This window comes from Pogona vitticeps, chromosome 2, assembly GCF_051106095.1.
Source record: "Pogona vitticeps strain Pit_001003342236 chromosome 2, PviZW2.1, whole genome shotgun sequence".
Classification (NCBI taxonomy): Eukaryota; Metazoa; Chordata; class Lepidosauria; order Squamata; family Agamidae; genus Pogona; species Pogona vitticeps.
Genome location: NC_135784.1, coordinates 16,836,574 through 16,860,768, shown reverse-complemented (window position 1 = coordinate 16,860,768; position 24,195 = coordinate 16,836,574). Strand labels below are relative to the sequence as shown.

The window sequence follows — 24,195 nt, the reverse complement described above, 5'->3', positions numbered from 1 at the left end:
GAGCATGATCTCCACGATAGAGAAGACCTTATAACAATCGAAGCCATCGTCTTAGACTTACAAAGGGACCCTGAGGATCATCGAGACCAGCTTGTCAAACAGGCTCGGTGGGGGGAATCGAACTCCGAACCTCTGGCTCTTACCTAAAATTGCTGAGCTAGACCTTGAGATAACGAATTAACCACCCTGATTCCCTTCCTGGGGGAGAAAGTTGGCATAAGCAGGCAATAAAAACAATAAATAAAATAACTCATTATCAACACGTCCTTACTAGCCATTGTCTTGTTTTTTTTTAAAGGATTAAGGCAGAAATAAGTAACCATACAAATGTCAATTATTTTGCCACAGAAGAGCAGTATGTGTAACTATATTAAAATTTTTTTTACATAATCAGATTTCTAAGAAAAATTGGTTAGCAGTTTTTGATAGAAATCAGATTTGATTTTTATGCCTAATTCCCCCCCCCTTTTAAAAAAAGACTTATTATGAGGTAGCTCTTGTTCAAAATGTTCTCTAGCTCAAATATCTCACTGTGGAAGAGGGGTCAAAAAACAGTAGCATGATACAACAATCATATATTCTTTTAAAACAATGTTTCTAAATAGAGCTTGTGTAGCTGAGCCTCCATTTTATGGGCTTGTGTGGATTAGGTTATCTCCTGTAATTACTCAGTCTAGTAGATATAAGAAAACCCTGCAAGTTACTCCATGGCTTCAACAAAAGATGGAGCATCTTCCCTCAGTGGCGCTGAAGCAAGGAGATGGATTTGTGGCTTAAAGCAGTGGTTCTTAACGTGGGCAATAATGCCCCCCAGGGGGCAATTTCATTTTTCAGGGGGGCGGTAGAACGAAAAGGGGCAGTGTGGGGGCGAAAGAACAGAAGGGGCGGTAGGAGGGCTCTGGAGTGAGCCAAACCTGTGAAGGCGACTGCAGCCGCAGTGCTGGCAGTAGATCCGGTGCTGCCGCCGCCGCCAGATGATCCAGCTCTTTCTACCTGCCACGTCTCGCCTTTCTCCTTTAGGGGAGCACTGAGTGTGGATCGAGCGGAAGGAAAGGGTCTCTTGGGTCCTCATCCTCGCTCCATGAAGCGCTGCCTCGCACCCGGGTGGGGAGGGAGACTAGGTAGGTAGGTAGGTAGGTAGGTAGGTAGGTAGGTAGGTAGGTAGGTAGGTAGGTAGATAAGATATCATCACCTCGGGGAGGGGGGCGATGATAACTTCCTCAATGGCTCAAGGGGGCGTTTCTTTAAAAAGGTTAAGAACCACTGGCTTAAAGCATTTAGTGGCTTCTTCCTAAAGTTAACTTAAAAGTAACTATTTTAGTTACTTTCAGGAAAACAGAAAAGTAAAGGGTTTCTCTTTGAAAAATGTAACTTGGGCCGGAATCTAATGGGCAGTTTACACCTGCGTCGAATGAAACGGCATAAATTGCAGTGGAAAACTGATGCAGATTAACGGGGTGCTGGTTGCGTTCTTAACCCCAAGTCGCTTAGATCGGGAATGCAACCTGAACTATTAGCCGCAGGCAAGAATAAATTATCAACCGGATTCTGATCTACAGCAATCACTACTTTTTAAGGCCTCCACAGCTAATGGGAAAGAGAGAACTTTCCGAGCATTACGATAGAATATCCTTAGGGAAATCCCATAAATGGTTTGTATGCTACCGTTTAGGAATTTAGGAAACACCTCCCAGAACAACCACATATTTAGATTACAATCCCCAGAATCCCCCAGCCGGTATGGCCACAGGTCACATGCCCAGTAAAGGATTCTGGGAACTGTAATCCCAAAGGGGTAACTTTTCAAACCTCTGTGTGACAAAATTCAAGTAAACCTTGAGGAGAGATTTATTGCAAATTGGTCAGCGCAATATAGCAATGACAAATGGAACGTATTATCTATTAAAAACTGGAAAAAAATAAGGGTGAATGTTTTAATTGAAAGGTAGAAAAAAACCAACATAATATTCTGTGTCTGGGAAAAGTTTTAACGTTTATATTTTCTTCCACATGGGTTCATGATATACTCTTCCCTCATCTCCAGTCTTGACATTTATATACAGTGGTGCCCCGCATGACGACGATAATCCGTTCCAGGAAAATCGCTGTTAAGCGAAATCACCGCCATGTGGAAAACAATTTCCCATTGGAATGCATTGAAATCCATTTAATGCGTTCCAATGGGGAAATGACCTCGTTGTCCAGCGAAGATCGCCCGTAGGGGAAGCCATTTTCCGAGCGCCGGTCAGCTGTTAAAATGGCTGCCCTGTGAAGCATGGGTCCGGAAAAGACAGGGCAGCCATTTTGCAGAGCTGGAAAAATTGTCATTTTGCGAACAAACGGTTTGCGAAGCAAGGACCTAATCGTTGTCAAACGAAAATCCCCCATAGGAAACATCGTTCTACAATCGCTATTGCGATTGCAAAAAAGTAATCGTCATGCGATTTCATCGTTCTGCGGGGTTGTCATCATGCGGGCCGCCACTGTATTTACTTATGCAGTTTTCCCATCATGTGAATTCTCTGGTGTGAAATAAGGTTTGTGTTTTTACTGTAGCTTTTCCCACACTCGGAACATTGATATGGTTTTTCCCCGGTGTGAATCCTCTTATGCGCCGTCAGACTGGAGCTCTGGCTGAAGCTCTTTCCGCACGCAAAGCATTTATAGGGTTTCTCCCCTGTGTGGATCCTCACGTGCTTAATAAGGGTCGAGTGGTTACAGAAACACTTGTTACAATCTGAGCATTGAAACGGCTTCTCCCCTGTGTGGATCCTTTGATGAGAAGTGAGGTTCGAATTCCAAGTGAAACTCTTCCCGCACTCCAAACATTTGTAAGGTTTCTCCCCGGTATGAATCCTCTGATGCAGAGTAAGGTTGGTGTTCTTACTGAAGCTTTTCCCACATTCCAAGCACTTATAGGGCTTCTCCCCAGTGTGAATTCTCTGATGTGCAGTCAAGTGTCCACCTTGACTAAAGCTCTTTCCGCATACAAAGCATTTATAGGGTTTCTCTCCTCTGTGAATCCTCTTATGTTTAATGAGATCCGACTGGCTCGTGAACATCTTGGGACAGTCCGGGCAACCGTACGGTTTCTCCCCTGTGTGGATTCTTTGGTGGGCGGTAAGGTTGGTGCTTCGCGTGAAACGTTTTCCACACACAAAACACTTATACGGTTTCTCTTCTTCGTGAAGCATTTGAAACTGAGGAAGGCTGCGGCCCTCGACAAAACTGTTCGTAAAGGCTAAGTTTTGGTCTGGTTTCCCGTCTGAGCGGATTGTCCAGTGAGCAGCGAAACACTTGTTCTTTTGGCTTTCTAGAGGTTTCTGTTGGCTCAGGATATCGCAGAAGTCCCTATCCTGGTAAAGAGTGGGTAGGTGCATCTTCTTCGGGGTATAGTTTCCTTCTTTCACCTCTGGTCCACGCTGATCCCAAAGGCCCTCTCTCAACTCCTCACGTCTCATTCTCTCAAAAGAAATCTGAGGCGTCTCCTCTTCACACTCCCACACATCGCCTGTGAGAATAAAGATTGAAAATCAAAAACAAGACAATCTCCATGATAGTAATAATAACATTCATTTGCCCTCAAGTCCATTCTGTCTTATGGTGATCTTTTTCAGGGTTTCTCAGGTAGAAATTATTCAGAAGTTGTTTACTACTCCCTTCTTCTAGGGGGCGACTTGGGATTGTGCAGCTTGCCCATGGCCACCCAGCCTTTGACTGTGTGGACCACAGCAAACTATGGCAAGTCCTTAAAGAAATGGGAGTGCCTGAGCACCTTGTCTATCTCCTGAGAAATCTATACATGGGACAGGAAGCAACAGTTAGAACTGGATACGGAACAACTGATTGGTTCAAAACTGGGAAAGGATTACGATAAGGCTGTATATTGTTCCCCAGCTTATTTAACATATGCAAAATAAATCCCGGGTAGGTGGGGCTCGTCAATTTGGGAAGGCAGCCCATCTAGGAGAAGGAAAATTCTGATTCCAAACCTCCACTGCCTTGTGGCTATATCCACTGATGGAAAAGGCTTCAAGAGTTAACCTCGAGGCAAAATCCGGAGCTGGAGTCCTGGAGGCAGTTTGTGTCGTTCTGGCAACTCCTGCGACATCACTGGAACCAGTTGTATTGGCTCTTGCCTTTCCGTTGGACTATTTCAGTGATGTGGAGAGGGGCAATTTGCTGCTTGGGTAACAGCCTATCCTCCATAATTTTCTACCCAGGCTTCGTGCTACGGAGAGGACATTCCAGCTTCACATACAGTGTCAAAGTCCTCTATACAGAGCACGTTACCATAGTCTCTCGAGACTGAAGGATGCCTATGTATGTATGGCCACCACCTCTCAAGGTCTTCCCCCCTAGTGTCAAACAGCGTCAAGAAAGATGGCTGGATGTGTTTAGTTCTAATCTCCTCTCTTGTGATTTGACGTCAGATCTTATCTTCTCGAGGCGCGCAAAACAAGTTTCCTCCATCTTTCACATGAGAATCCTTCAAATGTTCGAAGATAGCTGCCATAACTGTTTCTCAGCCTTTTGGGTTTTTTTAAAAAAAACAGACTGAACTCCTTCACGCTCTTCTTGAAGGGCCTGGTTTCTGAAGAATTCATCAAACACAATTTCTGGGAGTTTCAGCTTAACAGACCCACACCTCCATTTCGCTCATCTGGACCAAGGCCTAGTTCCACGGCTGCAAGGCCGAACTCCAGCCTTGCTTCCTGTTACGAATGTACAAGAAAGGAAGCTGTGGGACAGCTTTCCTGGGACTGCTAGTCTTGCTGACCTTTAGGCCCTATACAGGGCACCTCCTAAAGAACTAACACTCCTGGGAAGCAGAACAGCAGCTTTCTTTCTTAATTAATTAATTGATTGATTTACAAAAGGAAGAATGGACTAGGACAACCATACAGGCCTCCAAACTAGGCCCTGTTCCAGGTTACTGAAATGTAGGTTTCTGTGGGTGTCAGTCTGTGGGCTGGAATTCCTAGAATTCTGCCTGGGAAATTCTTGACGAATTCTGGGAATTGTGGAATAAAAAAAATAGACAAATGCCACATAAATATTCCTGGACACAGGATTCCAAGTTCCCCCTCACCTGCTGCTTTATCCCATTGGTGACTCATGACACTGAGGCCAGTTGTAATTCTGGCTAGTGTGGACATTCTCCCACCGGAGAAAAGAAATGATAGCTCAATTCTTTGCATGCCCTTTCAAGAGTAAGCCTCTGTAACATGTTCCTGGCATGCAAAGCACAGCTCCAAGTTTATGCCTACTGAGGGGTTAGTCCCCTCTGCAATAACTTTCAGGCATGCAAAGCAAAGCTCACAGCTCTATTTATCTGCCTTTAAAGTTCAGATCTCAGCACTTTAAAGGTAGCTGGTGTAAAATTTCCAACTGCAAACTTGAGAATATAGAGTAGGGAAAAAAATGTAACGGGAGATTTCACCTGGCTTGACTACAAAACCTCGTCACTTATTGCCTGCACAACATAACGTAAGCTTGCCCACCATGGAGCTCAATCTCACCCCATGCTAGCTGGAGTACTCTCCGTGGTGCTGAATCTGCTCTCTTTTGGTCTCGGAAACCACATCACGTTACGCCCCTTCATGGGGGAAAGACAGAATCCCTGACGGAGTAAGATATTTTTACAGGCTGAAAAACTGTTTGCACAACTACACCTGAATAATTAAAGATAGTCACCGGCAGATTTTTCAGCAATTTTTCAGAAATTAAACACTTCCTACTTCTGCTCTGTGGCCCCCATGGTTCTCATTTAACCCTTTCATCATGCAGAAGCCAGGGAAGCCACAGGACCGGAGGAGGTAATCTTTATGGACCAAAAACAGCTGCTAACCAGAGGACACGGCCATTTCTCCTTCTGTCTTATGGCTCCCACAAGATAAACGGATTATACAGAACTGGGAGACAGAAGACAATGTTGGAGCTATTGGTGGTGTGCAGTCCTCAACACCCCAAAGAGTGCTATGAAACCTCAACTAATGACTGTAGGGGAGATGATGCAAGCATAGAGCCTGGGGAAGCAAGAACTGGTAACCCAGAGAGGAGACTTGCCCAGATATTTTAATTTTTACAACATCCTGTTTAATTTCTTTTACTTGCACCCTGTCCAGCTGCTGTTCCAGCATTAGTTCTCCACTCACTCAACTAATAATCCATGCATGTAATATCTGCATAATCTATTTATTAAAGCGTTTAACGACAATCACAACAATAATTTTGTCTCATAGAGCATCTATACTGTGGGGATGATGGACCACGTGAGTTGCAAGGAAAACACTTCCCACAAACAAGGCACGGATAATCATCATCATCTTAGAACTACAGAGTGGAAGGGACTCTACGGATCATTGAGTCCAGCCCCTGTTAAGGAGGCACAGAGGGGGAATCGAACTCCCAACCATTGGCTCCACAGGCAAATGCCTAAACCACTGAGCTATCGAGTAATTCTGGAGACTTCCTGTTGGTTACGTATGCCTACATATGCTAGATGGTCGGATTCCAAAAGGTCTCCTGTATGGAGAATTAGTGCAGGGAAAGCGCCCCAGAGGGAGACCACAGCTGTGATACAAGGATATCTGCAAGCGGGATCTGACGGCCTTAGGAATGGACCTCAACAGATGGGAAACCCTGACATCTGAGCGTTCAGCTTGGAGGCAGGCGGTGCATCACGGCCTCTCCCAATTTGAAGAGACCCTTGTCCAGCAGGCCGAGGCAAAGAGGCAGTCCTGAAAGCAGCAAAATCAGGGAGCTGGACAGGGGACAGACTGCATTTGTCTTCAGCGTAGAAGGGATGGTCACTCTCGAATTGGCCTCCTCAGCCACACTAGACACTGTACCAAGATCTCTATTCAGAGCACGTTGACCATAGTCTCTCCAGACTGAAGGGTGCCTACACCATTTGCTAGAGTCCTCTTTTCTACAAGATCAACAGGGATTTAATATCTTACCAGAGGCAATTTCTATCTGGATGGCGGGGTCCTTGAGATCTTCCCCACAAGAAACGGAGCGATCTGAGGAGACCTCCTGCCAGAAAGCTGCTCTCTGTGGACTTGCTGAGGAATTTTCTCGCTCATGATGTAGAGAAAAGTTCTCTACCATTTTCCACGTTGATGTCTCACACAGTCCCACTGGTTCAGATTCTCCCGGCACATATTTCTCCCCCTCATCTACGGCTGTCCATTCTCTGCCTGCTTGAGACACAATACGGAAACCACACACGACTAAGTCTCTGGAGAAGAGAAAAGGGGAAAGATGGTAGAGACAGAAGAACACGATTTCTCTCGTAACATCTCAGAGAAGATAAGAGATTCATGCCAGAAGCAACTTCTGCAAGATGGGCGGTTGATTTTCCTACAAGGGGAGAAGCACATCCTTACAAGTTTTCCCTTGGCGCAACTCCCTCCCTCTAGAGAGGAAGGGGAAACCCTGCATTTCAGTCTTAATTCCTGCCTTCTCTGCACCAGGAAAGTTGGGTTTGCTCCCACATTTGCTGCTTCTACTTTCCTGCCAAATCCTAACATGTCTTTTCGGGGCATGCGAGACCTTCACCCTACAGTGGGTTTCCACAGCCAACTGGGGTTTTGAATTCAGACCGACTCCTCTGATCATCTATGGCCAAGCCGATCAATTAGCTACCAGTGATTTTCCCGCACGGTCACATATTGCTTGACACCCGCTTTAGAATCAGTGGCTTGAAAGGCAAAGGTAGGAACTGTCAAAATCCAGAAAGACAATAGGACCCCTGTATCTGATTCATGTATTGGCACTTTAAAAAATATTTAAAATATTAAAAGGAAAAATCCTAGAAATACAGTGGTGCCTCGCTTAACGATGTTAATTTGTTCCAGAGAAATCACTGTAGAGCGAAAACGCCGTAAAGCGAAATAAAAAAGCCCACTGAAACACATTGAAAACCGTTCAATGCGTTCCAATGGGCTGAAAAACTCATCATCCAGCGAAGATCCTCCATAGGGGCGGCCATTTTCGGTGCCTGTAGAGCAAGGAATCTGTCCAAAAACACAGCAGGGAGCCATTTTGAGCACCCGGCGGCCATTTTGAAAACCCGACGATCAGCTGTTTTGATCGTCGTAATGTGAAGAATTGGTTCGTGAAGCAGGGAATCGATCTTCGCAAAGCGAAAAAAACCCATTTAAAACATTGTTTTGCTATCGCAATTGTGATCGCAAATACATTGTCGTGAAGCGGATTCGTTGTTATACGGGGTAATCGTTAAGCGGGGCAAGACTGTATCTATTTCTAAAGGTGAAGTTACCAGAACTGGCCACTAGAGGGAGCCAGAGACTATACTACCTAAAGTGTTTGCTATTAAAATAATGTTCACTATTGTCCACGTTTTTCAGCATCCGCGGAAAGGCTTGGAGATGATCCCCACACCTACAGGGGTTCTATTTTAATCAACATGGGTGTTTTCCAGCAATTATTGGACATTGTAATTGCTGGCTGGCTTTCAGTCTACCCAAATGGAATCTGTCCATCAAACTCACCCAGCAGGCTATCCTTTCCAGGGTCACCATCATCCTCGCCATCCTCATCATCTTCCTCCTGCTTGGTTTTGATGCAGAGTTCAATCTCAGACAGATCCCGGCCACCCTCGCAGGAAACGTCCTCTTCAAACCCTGCCTAAGAAAGCAGAGCGGAACTTCCTTTTTAGGACAAAAAGATATGAGTCCCTCTTCACGTAGCCGCCCTGTTGCCACAAAACAGGGTCGGGTCTTTGGTCCTGTGAAAAAGTATGTGTGTTGCACCCAAAACAAGGGCTGGGTCGTCCGTGCCCCTGCGGACCTTGTTGGGTTACAAGGCCGAGATCCGCCGCCCACAGAGCCATATCTAGGGTGGAGTGATTGGGGCTTTGACCCCCCAGGACCCAAGATTTAGGGGGAGCCAAACTTTTATGCCGAGAGGGTATGACATTACTTTTTGATCCCTGCCACTGTCACAAGCATGCATGCCAAAAGGGATGGGATTTTGGGGTTTTCTGATCTATGAATAGAAAAATTCACCTATCTGGGTGCTGTACCTCCCTTACGGATGGACACCTTACAAACACTCTATGCGGGGCTTTGGAAAGTGTTTGGAACATAAGGAATCTAAGAATAGCCCTGCTGGATCAGGCCGAGGGACCATCTTTCCAGCTTCCTGGATCTCACAGGGGCCCCCACCAGATGCCTCTGGGAGCACATGAGACAATGAGTTATCACTGTCTCCTGATCACCCTCCCTGCATCTGGCGTTTGGAAGTACAGTACCTTCCTTTTAAAAGCCTGGAGATTGTACATCCCCATCATCATGGCTTGTCACCTGCCATGGACTTCTCCTCCACGAATCTGTCCGATCCCCTTTTTCAAGGCATCTAGGCCAGATGCCATCACCCACATCCTGTGGCAAGGGGTTCCACACACTAACCACATGTTGGGTAAAGAAATCTTTTCTTCAGTGGGTCCAAAACACAGCAGCCAGGCTGTTAACTGGGGCTGGTCACAAGGATCATGTAACATCCCCCCCCCACTCCCAACCCCACCCCGTTACAGCAGTTCCAGGGGCTGCTGTTTCTGGGCACAATTCAAGGTGCTGGTTCTAACCTATAAATCCCTAACTGGCTTGGGAGCAAGGATCTCATTTCCCTTTATGAGCCTGTTGAAGTGCTAAAATCATCAGGAGAAGTCGTTCTCTTGGTCCCACCACCTTCACAGGTGCAATTTGTAAGGACGCAGGAAAGGGCCTTCTCTGTGGCTGCTCCCAGACTGTGGAACTCCCTCCCACCGGAGGCCAGGCTGGCCCCATCTTGGCTGTCCTTCCGCAAGCAAGTGAATCACTTTTTCTTCAGGCAAGCTTTCCCTCTGTGTCTGGCTGCCGAGAGAGGGTTCTTAGATAGATGGTTGGGCCTTTCCTGCTTTGAATGTGTTTTTGTTTACCAATGTTTAGTGGAGTAGTTGTTTGATCCTTTTACATTATTTGTATATTCACCGTTTTAAAGCTTTAAATGTTGTCTTTTAATGATGGAAGTCCTTCTTGGGTCCTTTTTGAGGAGAAAAGCAAAGTAAAAAAATATTTTAGATAGATAGATAGATAGATAGATAGATAGATAGATAGATAGATAGATAGATAGATAGATAGATAGATAGATAGATAGATAGATAGATAGATAGATAGATAGAGTGTTGCCCCGCATAGCGACGATAATTCGTTTTGAAAAAATCGTCGCTATGTGGATTCGTCGCTAAGCGGGGCAAAAAAGCCCATAGGAATGCATTGAAACACGTTTAATGCGTTCCTATGGGCAAAAAACTCACCGTTATGCGGAAATCCTCCATGCAGCTGCCATTTTCGCTGCCCGGTAAGCAAGGAAAGGGCGCGAAAACACAGCGGGCGACCATTTTCTTTACCCGGCTGCCATTTTGGAACCACTGATCAGTTGTTAAAAAAAACATCGCTATGCGAAAATCGGTAAGCGAAATGCTTACCGATCATCGCAAAGCAATGTTTTACCATTAGAAACATCGCAATGCGATCGCTTTTGCGATTGCAAAAACCGTGTCGCTATGCGGATTCATCGTTAAACAAATCGCTCGTTATGTGGGGCACCACCGTAGATAGATAGATAGATAGATAGATAGATAGATAGATAGATAGATAGATAGATAGATAGATAGATAGATAGATAGATAGATAGATAGATAGATAGATAGATAGATAGATAGATAGATAGATAGATAGATAGATAGATAGATAGATAGATAGATAGATAGATAGATACTGTGGCTCACCTGGGAGAAAGACCTACACTGGACGGCCCTGAGCCTTAGCTAGGCCTAGATCTGTCCAAGCTCAGCCTTTTTCTGTCCTGGTGCAAGCTGGGAGATATCTTTCTGAGCAGGAAGCTTGGGTGTACCACGCCTCCAAGCCTTCTGATGTAGGCCTTTCTCCCAGGTGTTTGAAAGGGGTCTGCAAGAGAGGTGGACCTTCCAGAATGGAGAGATGGCAGCTGGAATCCAGAAAAATCTAAAAATCCATCCTTACATACAGTATTATAGCTTCCCTAAGCAGAAGTATCTACAAAGCAGGCGTGGTCAACATGGAATCAAAATAAAATCCCACTGGGTGACTCATCTCCTCCATACGTTCCACTGTTTCAAATGGGGCTACTCTACTTGTGACTTTTTTAGCCTTGTAAATCACAACTAGAGTAGTCCAATAGCATTTATGGAGGACTCAACTCGCCAGATCCCCACTGATTCAAATAGGGCTACTCTAGTGCAACTTACTTGGAGCCAGAGGTTGGGAGTTCGATTCCCCGCTGGGCCTCCTTGACAGGAGCTGGACTTGATGATCCATAGGGACCCTTCCAGCTCTGTCGTTCTAAGATGATGATGAGTATTATCATGCTAAATGACTGTATTTCAGCCAGTATGTTTTAACATCATACCTGTTAGCGTTTTTACTGTCTGGATCCAGTTTTAATCTTGCCGTGAGTGATGGGAGCCCTAATTTTAATAAAAGGCAAGGGTGTCTGTCAAATAAATACACGCCAACGTCTCACCTGGCCGTCCCCTCGTTCTTCCTCTGGCTGCCTCAGCAGGAACTCCTCTGCCAGGGCTACGGCCTGGGTGGACGTCTCCGGGCCATGCTCCCGGACCCACCTCTGGATCTCCGGGGGAAGGATGATCAGGAACTGCTCCAGGATCAGCAACTCCAGGATCTGCTCCTTGGAGTGCCTCTCGACCTTCAGCCACTGGTGGCAAAGTTCCTGGAGCCGGCCGTAAACGCCTCTCGGCCCCTCGGCTTCCTGGTAGCGGAACCGCCGGAAGTGCTGGCGCCACCTCTCCCGGCTGAGGGCCTCCCACCGCAGGATGATGGCCTTCGCCTTCCCGTAGTCTTCTCGGTCGCCCGCCTCCAGGCTGTGGAAGGCCAGTTTGGCTTCGCCGCTGAGGGCCGGCAGCAGCCGGCTCGCCCACTCGCCCTTCGGCCACCGGCAAGCCTCAGCCACTTGTTCGAAGGCGGCGAGGAAAGCCGTGGCGTTGTCCCATGGGGTCGGCGGTGCCCACAACGGTGGGGGTCCCCAGCCAGAGTGAGGAGGAGCTTCGGCGGTCCTTAAGAATTCCTGCCACTGGCTTTCCCAGCGCTGGGCCGAACCTTCCGGCGGTTCCTCCTTCACCTGCTGGAGAAGTGACCGTCTGAGGGATCTCCCGGCAGGCGCAGCTTCGGAGGGCTGCCTCTCTCCCGCCAGATCCCTTTTGGGTTTGAGGCCCACGGCGTCCTGGAGGACAGGAAGGTCTTTATTTGGTCTCTCCAAAGCCTCTCTTGGCGGAGGGAACCTGGCCTCATCCTTTCCCATCTTCATCCTCGGACGTGCTCCCTTCTAGAACGGGCGACACTGCGATCCCTCCTGGGGTGCCGGGTTTTCTACCTGGATGGGCAAAAAAATTATTTGTTTACTTATTTATTGGCTTGATGCCCCAGCAATATGGGACACGGTGGCGCTGTGGGTTAAACCGCAGAAGCCTCTGTGCTGCAAGGTCAGAAGACCAGCAGTCGTAAGATCGAATCCACGCGACGGAGTGATCTCCCGTCGCTTCTCCCAGCTCCTGCCAACCGAGCAGTTCGAAAACCTGTAAAAATGTGAGTAGATATACCACGGTCGGAAGGTCACGGCATTCCGTGTCTAGTCGTGCTGACGAGGTGACCACTGAAACTGTCCTCAGACAAAAGCTGGCTCTACGGCTTGGAAACGGGGATGAGCACTGCGCTCTAGAGTCAGACACGACTGGACTAAATGTCAGGGGAAACCTTTACCTTTAACCTTACTCCACACCATCTGGCAACCAGGCCACTGGCTAACAACAAGATAAAAAACAGCACAATATCAAAACACGACAAAGAAAATAAAAGAATACCTACATTCGAACAAACAGAATAACCAACAAGATAAATTAAAAGAGATGGCAGCGAAGGTGGTAAAAGGATGAGGAAAAGGATGCCAGAAAAGACAGTGAAAGGGAGGCTGAGAAGAAGAATAAGAGAAAAAAATGAATGAAACAGACGCTCTACGCCAGTCTCGGCACTGGACTGAGATGGGCCTTGCTGCATAGGGGTTAAACTGCAGTCCTGCAGCCCAGACTCTGCTCATAACCTCTGTTCAATCCTGACCGATTCAGGGAGCCCGCTCAAGGTTGAACTCAGCCTTCCATCCTTCCGAGGTCAGTAAAATCAGTACCCAGCTGACAGGGGTGGGGGACGCAATACATAGCCTGCATAATTAAATTGTAAACCGTCCAGAGAGTGCTTTAAGCATTATGGGACGGTATACAGTGGTACCCTGCTTAACGCTTACCTCATTAAACGATGAAACTGCTTGACGATGAAGGTTTTGCGATCACTTTAGCGATCGTAAAACGATGTTCTAATAGGGAAAAATTGCTTAACGATGATCGGTTCCCTGCTTCGGGAACCAATTTTTCGCTAGACGATGATTTTAAAACAGCTGATTGGTGGCTCTAAAATGGCCGCCCGCTGTGCAAAATGGCTCCCCCCTGTGATTTAGGACGGATTCCTAGCTTTACAGGCACCAGAAATGGCCACCGCTATGGAGGATCTTAGCTGGACGCTGAGGTACTTAGCCGATTGGAATGCATTGAACCGTTTTTCAATGCATTTCAATGGGCTTTTTCGTTTCGCTTGACGAGGATTTCGCTTAACAGCGATTTCAATGGAACGAATTATCCTCGTCAAGCGAGGCACCACTGTATAAGCAGAACACTTTGCTTTGGTTTTTTCTGCCCCCCAAGCTCAGAAGAAACTTTATGTTCCAGGAGCAAGCAATGAGAGGGTGTGGGTGGGCAGTCACAGAGTCATTAGCAAATCCTTTGTTTGGAGTCCACACACACATACCCACAACTCACCTCATACAAACAGACTCTCAGTATGGACATCTGCCATGAATTTATGGGACTCTCCCCTACAATTTTTCTTCACTACCCATGAAGGTGCAGGGGAAGGAAGACTCTACTGACGAAAGCTTGCAGTTGGCGCGATTTTCTGTGTGATCAATGAAAGTACCGTTTGTGTAATCCTGACCCACACAGCCTTTTCTTAATTCTTACTCAATTTTAGGTGATGCTCGTATGCAAGGTATACGAGACCCTATGAGACCAAGTATGAGCAAGTAATACCATAGATAGTGTGCTGGACTAGGTGGGTTCAAATCCCCACCTGGCCATGCTCATTGTGGGCTGACAAGGAATATCTCACAACTAGGGGGAGGATTTCTGTGACATGTCACACTTTCTCTGCAATCCATACTTGAATCCACAAGTAAGATTAAACATGTTTATATAAATAATCTGGCCTTTCTCACCAGATTACTCATAAACATGTCCAAACCCACTATTCTGCACTGGGATTTATTCAATTATAGGTTCAAACAAAGGCTGCAGAAAAAATATGACATGTCACAAAAATACTCCCCCCAACTCACAACCATCAAAAACCCTACTAGGGTTGCCATAACAACATACAATCCAATGAAGGCAGTCAGCTGCTCACATACAGGATAAAATTTGTGGTAGAGATGTGGACTCACATGTAAAGCCCTGCCCCTGAACATCCCCAGTACCCAGATGGTCTTGTACGGTGGTGTAATGGGACCAGTTTCCCCAAGACTTTGTGATCAGCAGAGACCATGACATCACCCACCAAGCCCTTTAGGCTTGCTTGCTCCCTCCCACTTAGCTGCAAATCTACACAACAGCTGGGAGAGAGATGAGTTTTCTTGGGGACAAGACTCTAGCAATGCAAAGGGTGATTTGATCCTAAATGGCCCATTAAGAGCCGTTCTCTTTACAAAAGACCTGCTCCCCACCTGCTGATAAGCCCCAGCCCAAATGCCTACATTTTAATTTTTGACACTGGAGACTGCACTTTCAAAATCACCACCAACATCACCCTTTGAAGCCAAAATTTTGAAGAAGATTCTGTAAAGCATATTCAGACAGACCGCCTTGCAGAGGCTGTCGGAAACTATCTGATCAGGATTCCCGATCCTGGGAGATCTTCATTCGTTCACTCAAGCACATTTCACCATTAAGTGTAAAGGTCTTCAAAGTTGTTTCCTGTGTGAGGACATATGGAAGGATGCTGCCCTTCACATGCCCATCATCCATTTAACTCTTCTATGAATTCACCCGAGCACTGTTTAGGGCTTTGATGTACAGGGTGGGTGGAGCCAACTATTAATTAGCTCCTCCCCCTGCTGAGAAGGCAGCCCTGGGAACATATAAACATACCCAATATAGCTCATTCCCAGCTCCGTCTTCCAGTAACTGTGAGTCAGATTTGAGTTCATAAGACTCTCGAAAGTCTTTACTGAATGAAAACCTGTTATTTTTGCAGTAACATGCAGTGGAAATATTGTCAAAGGCAAGACATGCAACTGCACTCAAAAATAATAAAAATAAAACTTGCTAATTTACAACCAACAAACTTTGTCTCATTGCCATTCACTTCATTCATTCATTCATTTGTTCACTTAAAATATTTCACCCCACCTTTCTCTACAAAAGGGCCCAGGGTGGCTTGCATCGTGGAAAGAGCAAGAAATTATTAAAATGTTGATTTTAAAAGAATTAAATGTAAGTTATATTTTAAGAATGATAATAAAAAAGATTAAAACGGATCAAAATTTTATACAAACACCCATCGGATCTTGGCCACAAAAAAAAGAAAAAAAAGAGGATGGACGAATGGACTGAAAAGATTAAATTATACACACAGCCCTGCAATTAGATAATTACGAAAGAAAGAAAATTATAAAATACTTCAAACAGTCCAATAAAAGGTCCAAGACAAACTACAATTTAATGATTGGAATTTCACCGATTATGGCCTTCATCATCAAATTAAAGATTTACACCTATTTACATGCCTTTTAATAGCAGAAAATGGGATTCAGAGGCACAAGCTGACTCGGAGGGGCAGAAGGCCCTTAACCTCCAATAAATTTGTCGAAGCCTCTTTTGAACCCGCTCCCTTGCACCGTTTTCTGATCCATTCGCACGATGCTCCCTCTCCCCTCGTAGGACAGATCAGAATTTCCCGGCATGGACTAGGACTCAGGAAAGCTATCTGCACCCATCGATGGAACGGAACGGGTGATGGCAGGCCAGCCAGGCCTACCTCACAGGTCTGTTGTGACCATAACATTTATGCAGAAGAGGAGCGTCATGCATCGCACCCGGAGCTCCTCGGAGGAAAGGTGGGATATAAATATAGCTAATAAGAAAAGAGACCCAGTGTGGTATAGCAGAGAGTGCTGGACTAAGACTCAGGAGATCTGGATTCGAATCTCTGCTTGGCCGTGGGAACTCACTGTGGGCTGGAAATGATCAAAACCACGCCTTAATTATCTCACATACCCTTGCAAACTCTGCTCGGCTCACTGTCACTCAGACAATAAACAAATACTACCCATAATACGATGGGAACCAATGGGAGGGATATCGGGGGAAAAAAACACCTGAATCAGGAGACCTGAGTTCGAATTTCTCCTTGCCCACCGAAACTCATGGGGAAAATGGCACTGGTAAATCACCCCATAAAAATGCCTCATATATCTTGAAAAGATATATCACCATCACAACAACGACGAGAACCTTATTGCTGGTGTTCACACGTTTCTCAAGATGGGCCCATTTCCTTGACAAGCAAACCGAGCCCCTGAAGAAGGGGGAAAGCTTATCATTCCTATGGGATTCCTTGACTGAGGATCTCTGCCCCAAGGAGGTTACAGTATCCCTGGATGACCCAAAAACACTACTCATGCAAAAATGCTGGGGAAAGCAATGAGACGCCGTCCCCCCAAAAACCCGACGCCTGAGGCTTTTGCTACCCACACGGACAGGTCGGAAGGGCAAGCGCTCACCTTCCTTCCGCGGTGTCTCCGTATCCGCGAAGCCACGACGTCGGGGGGGGGATGTCCCCGCTTCGCCTCGCCACGAGGATTCCCGGGCGCAAATCCACCGGCGCTCCGCTTCCGATTCTGTTTACACGTGCACGGTCTTGGTCCCGAGTCACTCCGCTTCCCCCAGCAAAACCGCGTGCGCTTTCACATTCCCACGCACCCGACAGGAGTCAGATTCGGGGAGAAAAGGAGGGGCGGGCAAAAAAAATAAAAATCCCTAAAGGGGTTCAGCTTCAGAATTTGCAAAATCCGGATCTGTTTTCTTGGAGTCGCCCCTCCTGCATCGGATCCCAAAATTAGCTTCTCCCTTCCGATCCCCCCCCTTTCTATGGGGCTGGAGAGAACTAAAAAAAATCCACTCCTTATATATTTGCATAAACCCCTCTTTCCTTTTGCAAAGGAAGAAGCGAGGCGGGGGGGGGTGGGCGGCTGGGATTGCGGGTGCATCCTGGGATTTGTAGTCCCGTGGCACCCTGGGATTTGTAGTTTCCTGCCGCCTGGGCTGAGCACTAGGACGTGGGTTTTGTTTTTTGTTTTTTTAAAAAATGCGAAATCAAGGAAGAGAAAGAATCGGGTCCTTGGAGGCCACAGGAGGGAAAGGAGAAACCGGTTGACTCGCGAGGAAGCCGGTTACTAGCTGCAGTCTAGTTCTGAGTTCCAGAAAAAACGTCCAGGGTCTGCAGCTGGGCATTAAAAAGGTTTAGGACTAAGAAGTATGCAAATATATGGGGGATTTTTTTTTGTTTGTTTGTGTGTGTGTGTGTGTGTGTGTGTGTGTGTGTGTCTGTCTGTCTGTCTGTCTACAGTACTTCCCTGCTGCCTGGGGAATGTGGGAGTTGTAGTCCAATACCATGCAAATCTGCAAGCCTCTAGTTCCAGAAGGCTTTTAATTGAAATAACAACTGTGGGTCCTGATGATGGCAATTTTAATTGTATTTTAAATGTATTTAATCATTTTATTGTATTGAATTTTAATTATTGTAAGCCGCCCAGAGACCTCTGGGTAGAGTGGGCGGCATATAAATTAATTAAATAAATAAATGGTTAGCACCGAACAAGAAGCTAGAAAAAACTATGCCAGTTTCAGGGTTCTGCAGAGCTCTTTGTTAGGATTGGTATTGCAGAACACAGGGGGCCTGAATTTTGGGGCTGGGTTTCCTCATGACTTTACTAGCCGGCTGGAGATCTCGGGGTTCGAGGTCTCCAGAGGTTGGGAGTTCGAATCCCTTGGGCCAGCTGTGCACAGTCCCAGAAGAAATACCCCCAGAAGAACGGAAGGGGAGACCATTTCTACCTGGAAAGGGGTTTCCCTGACAAAAAAAGGGCACTCTTTCCAGTTTTCCAGGACTCTTCTTCAGACAGAGATATAGGGCGTAAAAGTTGGGGGTGGGGACACGAAAGAGACAGGGGGTCTGAAAAAAACAAACACAACAGCCTGTTGTCCATGAAGGCTGGCGACGGACAAAGAAAACAGAGTTTGCACATCCACTAGGAGCCAAAGGTGCCCAACCCATCAAGTAGGACGCTTTTGTCCATGGTATCCGCTGATTCGCTTATCCACAATCTGAAAATATTAAAAGAAAAATCCCATAAATTGTATATTTCTAACAGTGAAGTTACCAGAGGGAGCCAGAGGCCATGCTATGCATAGCATTTATAGCATTTGCTATAATCCACGTTTTTCAGCATCCGTGTGTGTGTTTGTGGGGGGGGGAGGCTTGGACTTGATCTCCCGTGGATATGGGGGATCCTACAGTATTTATAATCTCCATGCTTTTCAGCATCTGATGTTTTTGGGGAACCCTCGTGCGTCCCTCTTCCTTCCTTCAGCACGATGGGAACTCTAGTCAAATCTGTCTGGAGATTGTCAGGTGGAGGCAGAACGCCTCAGGTTGAGTCAGCGGTTGGGGTGACGGGCTAAGACTCTGGAGACGTGGGTTGAATATCTCATTGAGCTACAAAATGGAGTACAGTATCAAGTGACCTTAGATCAGAAACATCCTTTCTCAGCCTGATCTATGTACCTCACAGAGTTGATGGGAAGAGCAAGAGATTTGGGAGAGAGCAACAGACAATACTTGGAGAGGAGCCCTCTTCATGCCGGCTGGAGAAGAGACAAGATATAAATAGTAAATAAATAAATATATTTCCAGGTAAAAGGCTTTTAGGTAGGCGACGATGGACTAGAATACTGGGGCGTCATTGCTGATTCTCTGTGTTGCCGTAGTTAGAAGAATAATCCCCGAACACGCCTATATACTCTCCAAATTTCAAATTCTTTTTTTTAAAAGTTGGTGTTCAGAAAACCCATTCCGTGGAAGAAGGAGGGCAGGCGATGTTTGAGGGCCTGCCCGTTGTCCCAGCCCCGCACATGCCAGGGCGGTTAAAGGACAAGACCATGCCAAAGCCGTAAATTCATGGGGCCACCGTGAAGTCAGAAGCAGTGACAAAATATATATATATAAAGATTCAGCAGCCAAGAATAAGATAGCAAGCAGCCCGTGAAAGAAAATGGCTTTCATTCAGGGAGGGCTGGCCCCATTGAAGATCTCATACAAATTACCAAAAGCTAGTCTCTTCATGGATCCCATGCCCAGTTTGAGGGGGTGGGGTGGCAGCAAACAAAATAATTTCTTCCCCCCAACCCCACCCTCTGGCTTAACAAGACGGGAGTCGATCCCGGGAAAATCTCAAGCAAAAATTGTGTCTCAGGTAATAACCAAATTTAGAATGACGGGTTTCGAACCTTGTTCTGCATACCTGAAAATTAATTCGATCGGTTCCGTTTTCCTTTCCATTTTTCCTCCTCTTTTTTTGGTCTTTCTCTCACTTTGAACAGGTGATCTATGTTCGACCCCAGCCGTTTCACCTCCCTTTATAATAATAGGTCCATGGTTTAAGACTCTGACTGCGGAGCCAGAGGTTGCGAGTTCGATTCCCCGCTGGGCATCCTTGATAGAAGCTGGACTCTGTGACCCAGAAGGTTCCTTCCAGCTCTGCATGCAATTCCAAGATTATCATGTGCCATCAAGTATAGTCGTGCCCTGCTGGACGATTACCACGCTCTACAACGAATCCGCACTACGTTGATGTTTTTGCGATTGCAAAACGGGTTTAAATGGGGGAATTTCGCTTAGCGATGATTGATTCCCTGCTTCAGGAGCCGATTTTCGCTTTACGATGATCAGCAAACAGCTGATCGTCGGGTTTCAAAATGGCCGCCGGCTGAAGAAAATGGCCCCCCGTTGTTTTCTAGGACGGATTCCTCGCTTTACAGGCACTGAAAATGGCTGCCGTATGGAGGATCTTCACTGGACGAGCAGGTATTCAGCTCATTGGAACGCATTGAACGGCTTTCAATGCGTTTCAATAGGTTTTTTCGTTTCGTTTGACGATGTTTTCATTCTACAGCGATTTTGCTGGAACAAATTAACATCGTCAAGCGAGGCACCACTGCAAATTCAGACTTATGGCAACCATTTTTCAGACTTTACCAGGTACAGAATACTCAGAAGTCGTTTACTATGTCCTTCTTTTGGGGGTTTCCCTGGGACTGTGCAGCTGGCCCAAGGCCACCCAGGCTGGCTCTTTCTCTTCAAGGATGCACGGGGTGGGGAAGAAGCGAACTCTGAACCTCTGGCTCTGCAGCCAGAGACCTTAAATCACTGAGCTACCCAGCCAGGTCCTGAGTGAATTCAAGGAAGAAGCTCATGGGAAGCAAAAACCTAGGAGTTGTGTGCTTGCATGCGAGCAATGACGTGATTTTAGAATGTTAGCTTTATCCTCTTCATACCAGGGTAGATGGGTAGAGAGCTTTTTCCACCGAAATTTGAATTTACTGGATCTACTTCAAAATACTGTATAAGCAGCATATCGTCCCCAAACTCAGAGGAAGCTAAGTGGCTGTGGGAGGTACAGCGGGAAAACACAGATTTAACAACCGTAACCCTTCAACAAGCTAAGGGGCGGGGGGCAAGTGAAATGCGGGGAAAACACCAGAGGATCTATCCTGCTTTCTGAGTTTCCTCCTGCAGTTTGGGAAGGAGTTACATTTGAGAACCCTGAGACAGTGAAGAAAAATTGGGCTATCATTTATTTTGTCGATTTACCCCCGTTCAAAACAGGGAGAAGCTGAAATCCTTGTGGCTGTTCCACTCCCAAGGGTTTAATGGTCCCAGGATGGTGTGTTACCGAGCGCTCGTACAACAGAACATAAAAATAAATCCATTTCTCCTGGTCTTCCAGCACACATTCCTCTCTGCCTTTATCCCTACCCTCTCTCTCCCTATGTTTACAACTGCGGCTGAGGCAGGTTCCCCAGCAGCGGTTCCCACACAACCTCCCCCCTTTTTTAGCTTTACAACAGAAAACTGAAGGTATGAAACAAGATCATCTCCGTAAAGAACCGTTTTACTGAGCCAGGAACTTCCTACTCCAGTGTTAAGGGACAGGATGGGAAATGCATCGGTGGGTTTTGGAGTGTAATTGGACCAAGTCGGGACTTTCTTGAGGTACTGTTCTGAGCAGTGCAGATTTATGGTTTATAGAAATATCTTAAACGCGATTACTTCCAAAGCCTCGTGGAGCAGTGGTTAAACTGCAGCACTGCAGACAAGACTCTGCTCGTGAGCAGAGTTTGATCGTCATGGGCTCAGTTAGCCGGCTCAAGGTTGACTCAGCCTTCCTTCCTTCCGAGGTTGGCAAATTTGAGTCCTCAGCTGATGTTAGAGGACGTTCAGATTGGTGAGGTATTTCTCACGCTCTGCGGATCTGGTCATTTTTTAAAGTATTTGGGCATTCTTACAAAACAGAATGCCGACAAAGGTCCGCATAGTCAAAGTTATGGTTTTTCCCAGTAGCGATGTATGGAAGTGAGAGCTGAACCATAAAGAAGGCTGACTGCCGGAGAATGGATACTTTTGAATTGTGGTGCTGGAGGAGGCTCTTGAGAGTCCCCTGGACTGCAAGGAGAACAAACCTATCCATTCTAAAGTAAATCAACCCTGAGTGCTGACTGGAAGGACAGATCCTGAAGCTGAGGCTCCAATACTTTGGCCATCTCATGAGAAGACTCCTTGGAAAAGACCTTAATGTTGGGAAAATGTGAAGGCAAGAGAAGGGGACGACAGAGGATGAGATGGTTGGACAGTGCCATCGAAGCAACCAATATGAATTTGACCAAAAATCCGGGACGCAGTGGAAACAGGAGGGCCCGGCATGCTCTGGTCCATGGGGTCACGACGAGTCAGACACGACTAAACAGCTAAACAACAACAAAACAGAACCCATGGAACTGCTCTGGCTTTTTCTGTTTTGATAATTAGGACAGCTTTCTCTCCCCTCCCTCTGCCCCCGGAAACAGGAGAGAGAAACTGTTTGACAAGAGGTGTTGAATCAACACAAAAGAGGCTGGCTGAAATATGAAAACGGTAGGTGTGTTTTAAACATACAAAATGATAGCGGCTCATGTCAATTTCAGGCTGTGCTTATTAATGGATTTGGTTTGTTTGATGTCTCTTACTAGATTTTCCCCAAAGCTGGAATTCTAACTCACCAAGACAGATCCTCACGGCTCAATCTCTCTATACATACATATTCGTTGTCTCGTTTCTTCTCTGTCTAAGTGACTTCCAAGTTTTTTGTTTTCTTTTACGAGGAGAAAGGCGGGGTAAAAATATTTTAATTCACCCAATAAGCTACCTGAATGCAAAGAGTGTTGTTTCCACAATGTAAATGGTAATGAGAATTCATCACCTTTTTAAAAAACATATAATAAGATTAATAAGGTTCAAGATTGGGAAAGGAGTACGACAAGGCTGTATATTGTCTCCCTGCTTATTTAACTTATATGCAGAATACATCATGCGGAAGGCTAGACTGGAGGATTCTCAAACCGGAATTAAGATTGCCGGAAGAAACATCAACAACCTCTGATATGCAGATGATACCACTCTGATGGCAGAAAGTGAGGAGGAATTAAAGAACCTCGTAATGAGGGTGAAAGAGGAGAGTGCAAAAAACGGTCTGAAACTCAACCTCAAAAAAACTATGATCATGGCCGCTGGTCCCATCACCTCCTGGGAAATTGAAGGGGAAGATATGGAGGCAGTGACAGATTTTACTTTCTTGGGCTCCATGATCACTGCAGATGGAGACAGCAGCCCCGAAATTAAAAGACGCCTGCTTCTTGGGAGGAAAACGATGACAAACCTTGACAGCATCTTAAAAAGCAGAGATATCACCTTGCCAACAAAAGTCCGAATAGTCAAAGCTATGGTTTTTCCTGTAGTGATGTATGGAATTGAGAGTTGGACCATAAAGAAAGCAGACCACCGAAGAATTGATGCCTTTGAATTGTGGTGCTGGAGGAGGCTCTTGAGAGTCCCCTGGACTGCAAGGAGAACAAACCGATCCATTCTAGAGAAAATCAAGCCTGAGTGCTCACTGGAAGGACAGATACTGAAGCTGAGGCTCCAGTACTCTGGCCACCTCATGAGAAAAGACTAAATGACGATGACAAATAAGATAAAGAGAAAAGAAATATTTCCAGGTATAATTCAAAGTGCTAGTTTTAACCTATAAGGCCTTAAATGGGTCCAACCGATTTCATGATCCACGTCTCCCTTTATGAACCTGACTGGCTGTTAAGATCTTAAGGAAAGACCTTTTTCTCGGTCCCACCTAGAGATGTAAAAGTTCAGGAAATGTTGAAGCCATTGAAAATGAGTTTGGAAAAATCTGTCCCGTCCACTCCACCCCAGTTTTTCTAGGTTTTCTCCAGGCCTTCCTATCTCTATTCCCACCATCTTCACAGGTGTGTTTGATGGGGACACAGCCCTTCTCTGTGGCTGCTCCCAGACTGTGGAACTCCCTCCCACTGGAAACCAGACTGGCCCTGTCTTTGCTCTTCTTCTGCAAGCAGACAAAGACTTTTCTCTTCAGGCAAGCTTTCCCTTAAAGACTGGCTACCTGACTGGGGTTTTTAAAAGGATTGTAGTGCCTGGCTGCTTTGCATGTGTTTTAGCATTGCTTTTATTTCCTGCTTTGTGGTGTGGATATTTGCTTGATCCTTTCCAGCGTTTGCATACTTACTCTTTTTAGGTTTAAACATTGTCTTTTAACAATGTCAGTTGCCTCTTTGAAGGTGGGGCAAAACGGTTTTAAATATAGAAGTAGCGACTCCTGGCCTGTGAGACAAAAACACCC

General features: G+C 46.1%; 1 protein-coding gene across 2 annotated transcripts; it reads right to left on the bottom strand.

Annotated features, from left to right (window-relative positions):
- Window positions 1-1,830: 1,830 nt before the first annotated feature.
- LOC110069983 (uncharacterized) lies at window positions 1,831-24,087 on the bottom strand. 2 transcript variants are annotated; one of them, XM_072988153.2, is made up of 5 exons: window positions 16,951-24,087; window positions 11,575-12,441; window positions 8,523-8,658; window positions 6,966-7,208; window positions 1,831-3,511 (listed from the first exon to the last, which is right to left on the bottom strand). In XM_072988153.2, the coding sequence occupies exons 2-5, from the start codon at window positions 12,373-12,375 to the stop codon at window positions 2,490-2,492; spliced, it is 2,202 nt and encodes a 733-aa protein (XP_072844254.2). In that variant the 5' UTR covers window positions 12,376-12,441; window positions 16,951-24,087; the 3' UTR covers window positions 1,831-2,489. The 2 variants fall into 2 exon arrangements, with proteins under 2 accessions (XP_072844254.2, XP_072844255.2); XM_072988154.2 differs by having other exon boundaries at window positions 6,966-7,205.
- Window positions 24,088-24,195: the final 108 nt, after the last annotated feature.

Bases quoted from the DNA above. Each gene is read 5' to 3' on its own strand.
- LOC110069983 (XM_072988153.2), bottom strand. From the start codon at position 12,375: ATGAAGATGGGAAAGGATGAGGCCAGGTTCCCTCCGCCAAGAGAGGCT. The intron at 8,659-11,574 runs GTGAGACGTTGG...CTGCTTTCTTAG, and splicing joins AAGAACGAGGGGACGGCCAG to GCAGGGTTTGAAGAGGACGT. The intron at 3,512-6,965 runs GTAAGATATTAA...TTATTCTCACAG, and splicing joins CCAGATAGAAATTGCCTCTG to GCGATGTGTGGGAGTGTGAA.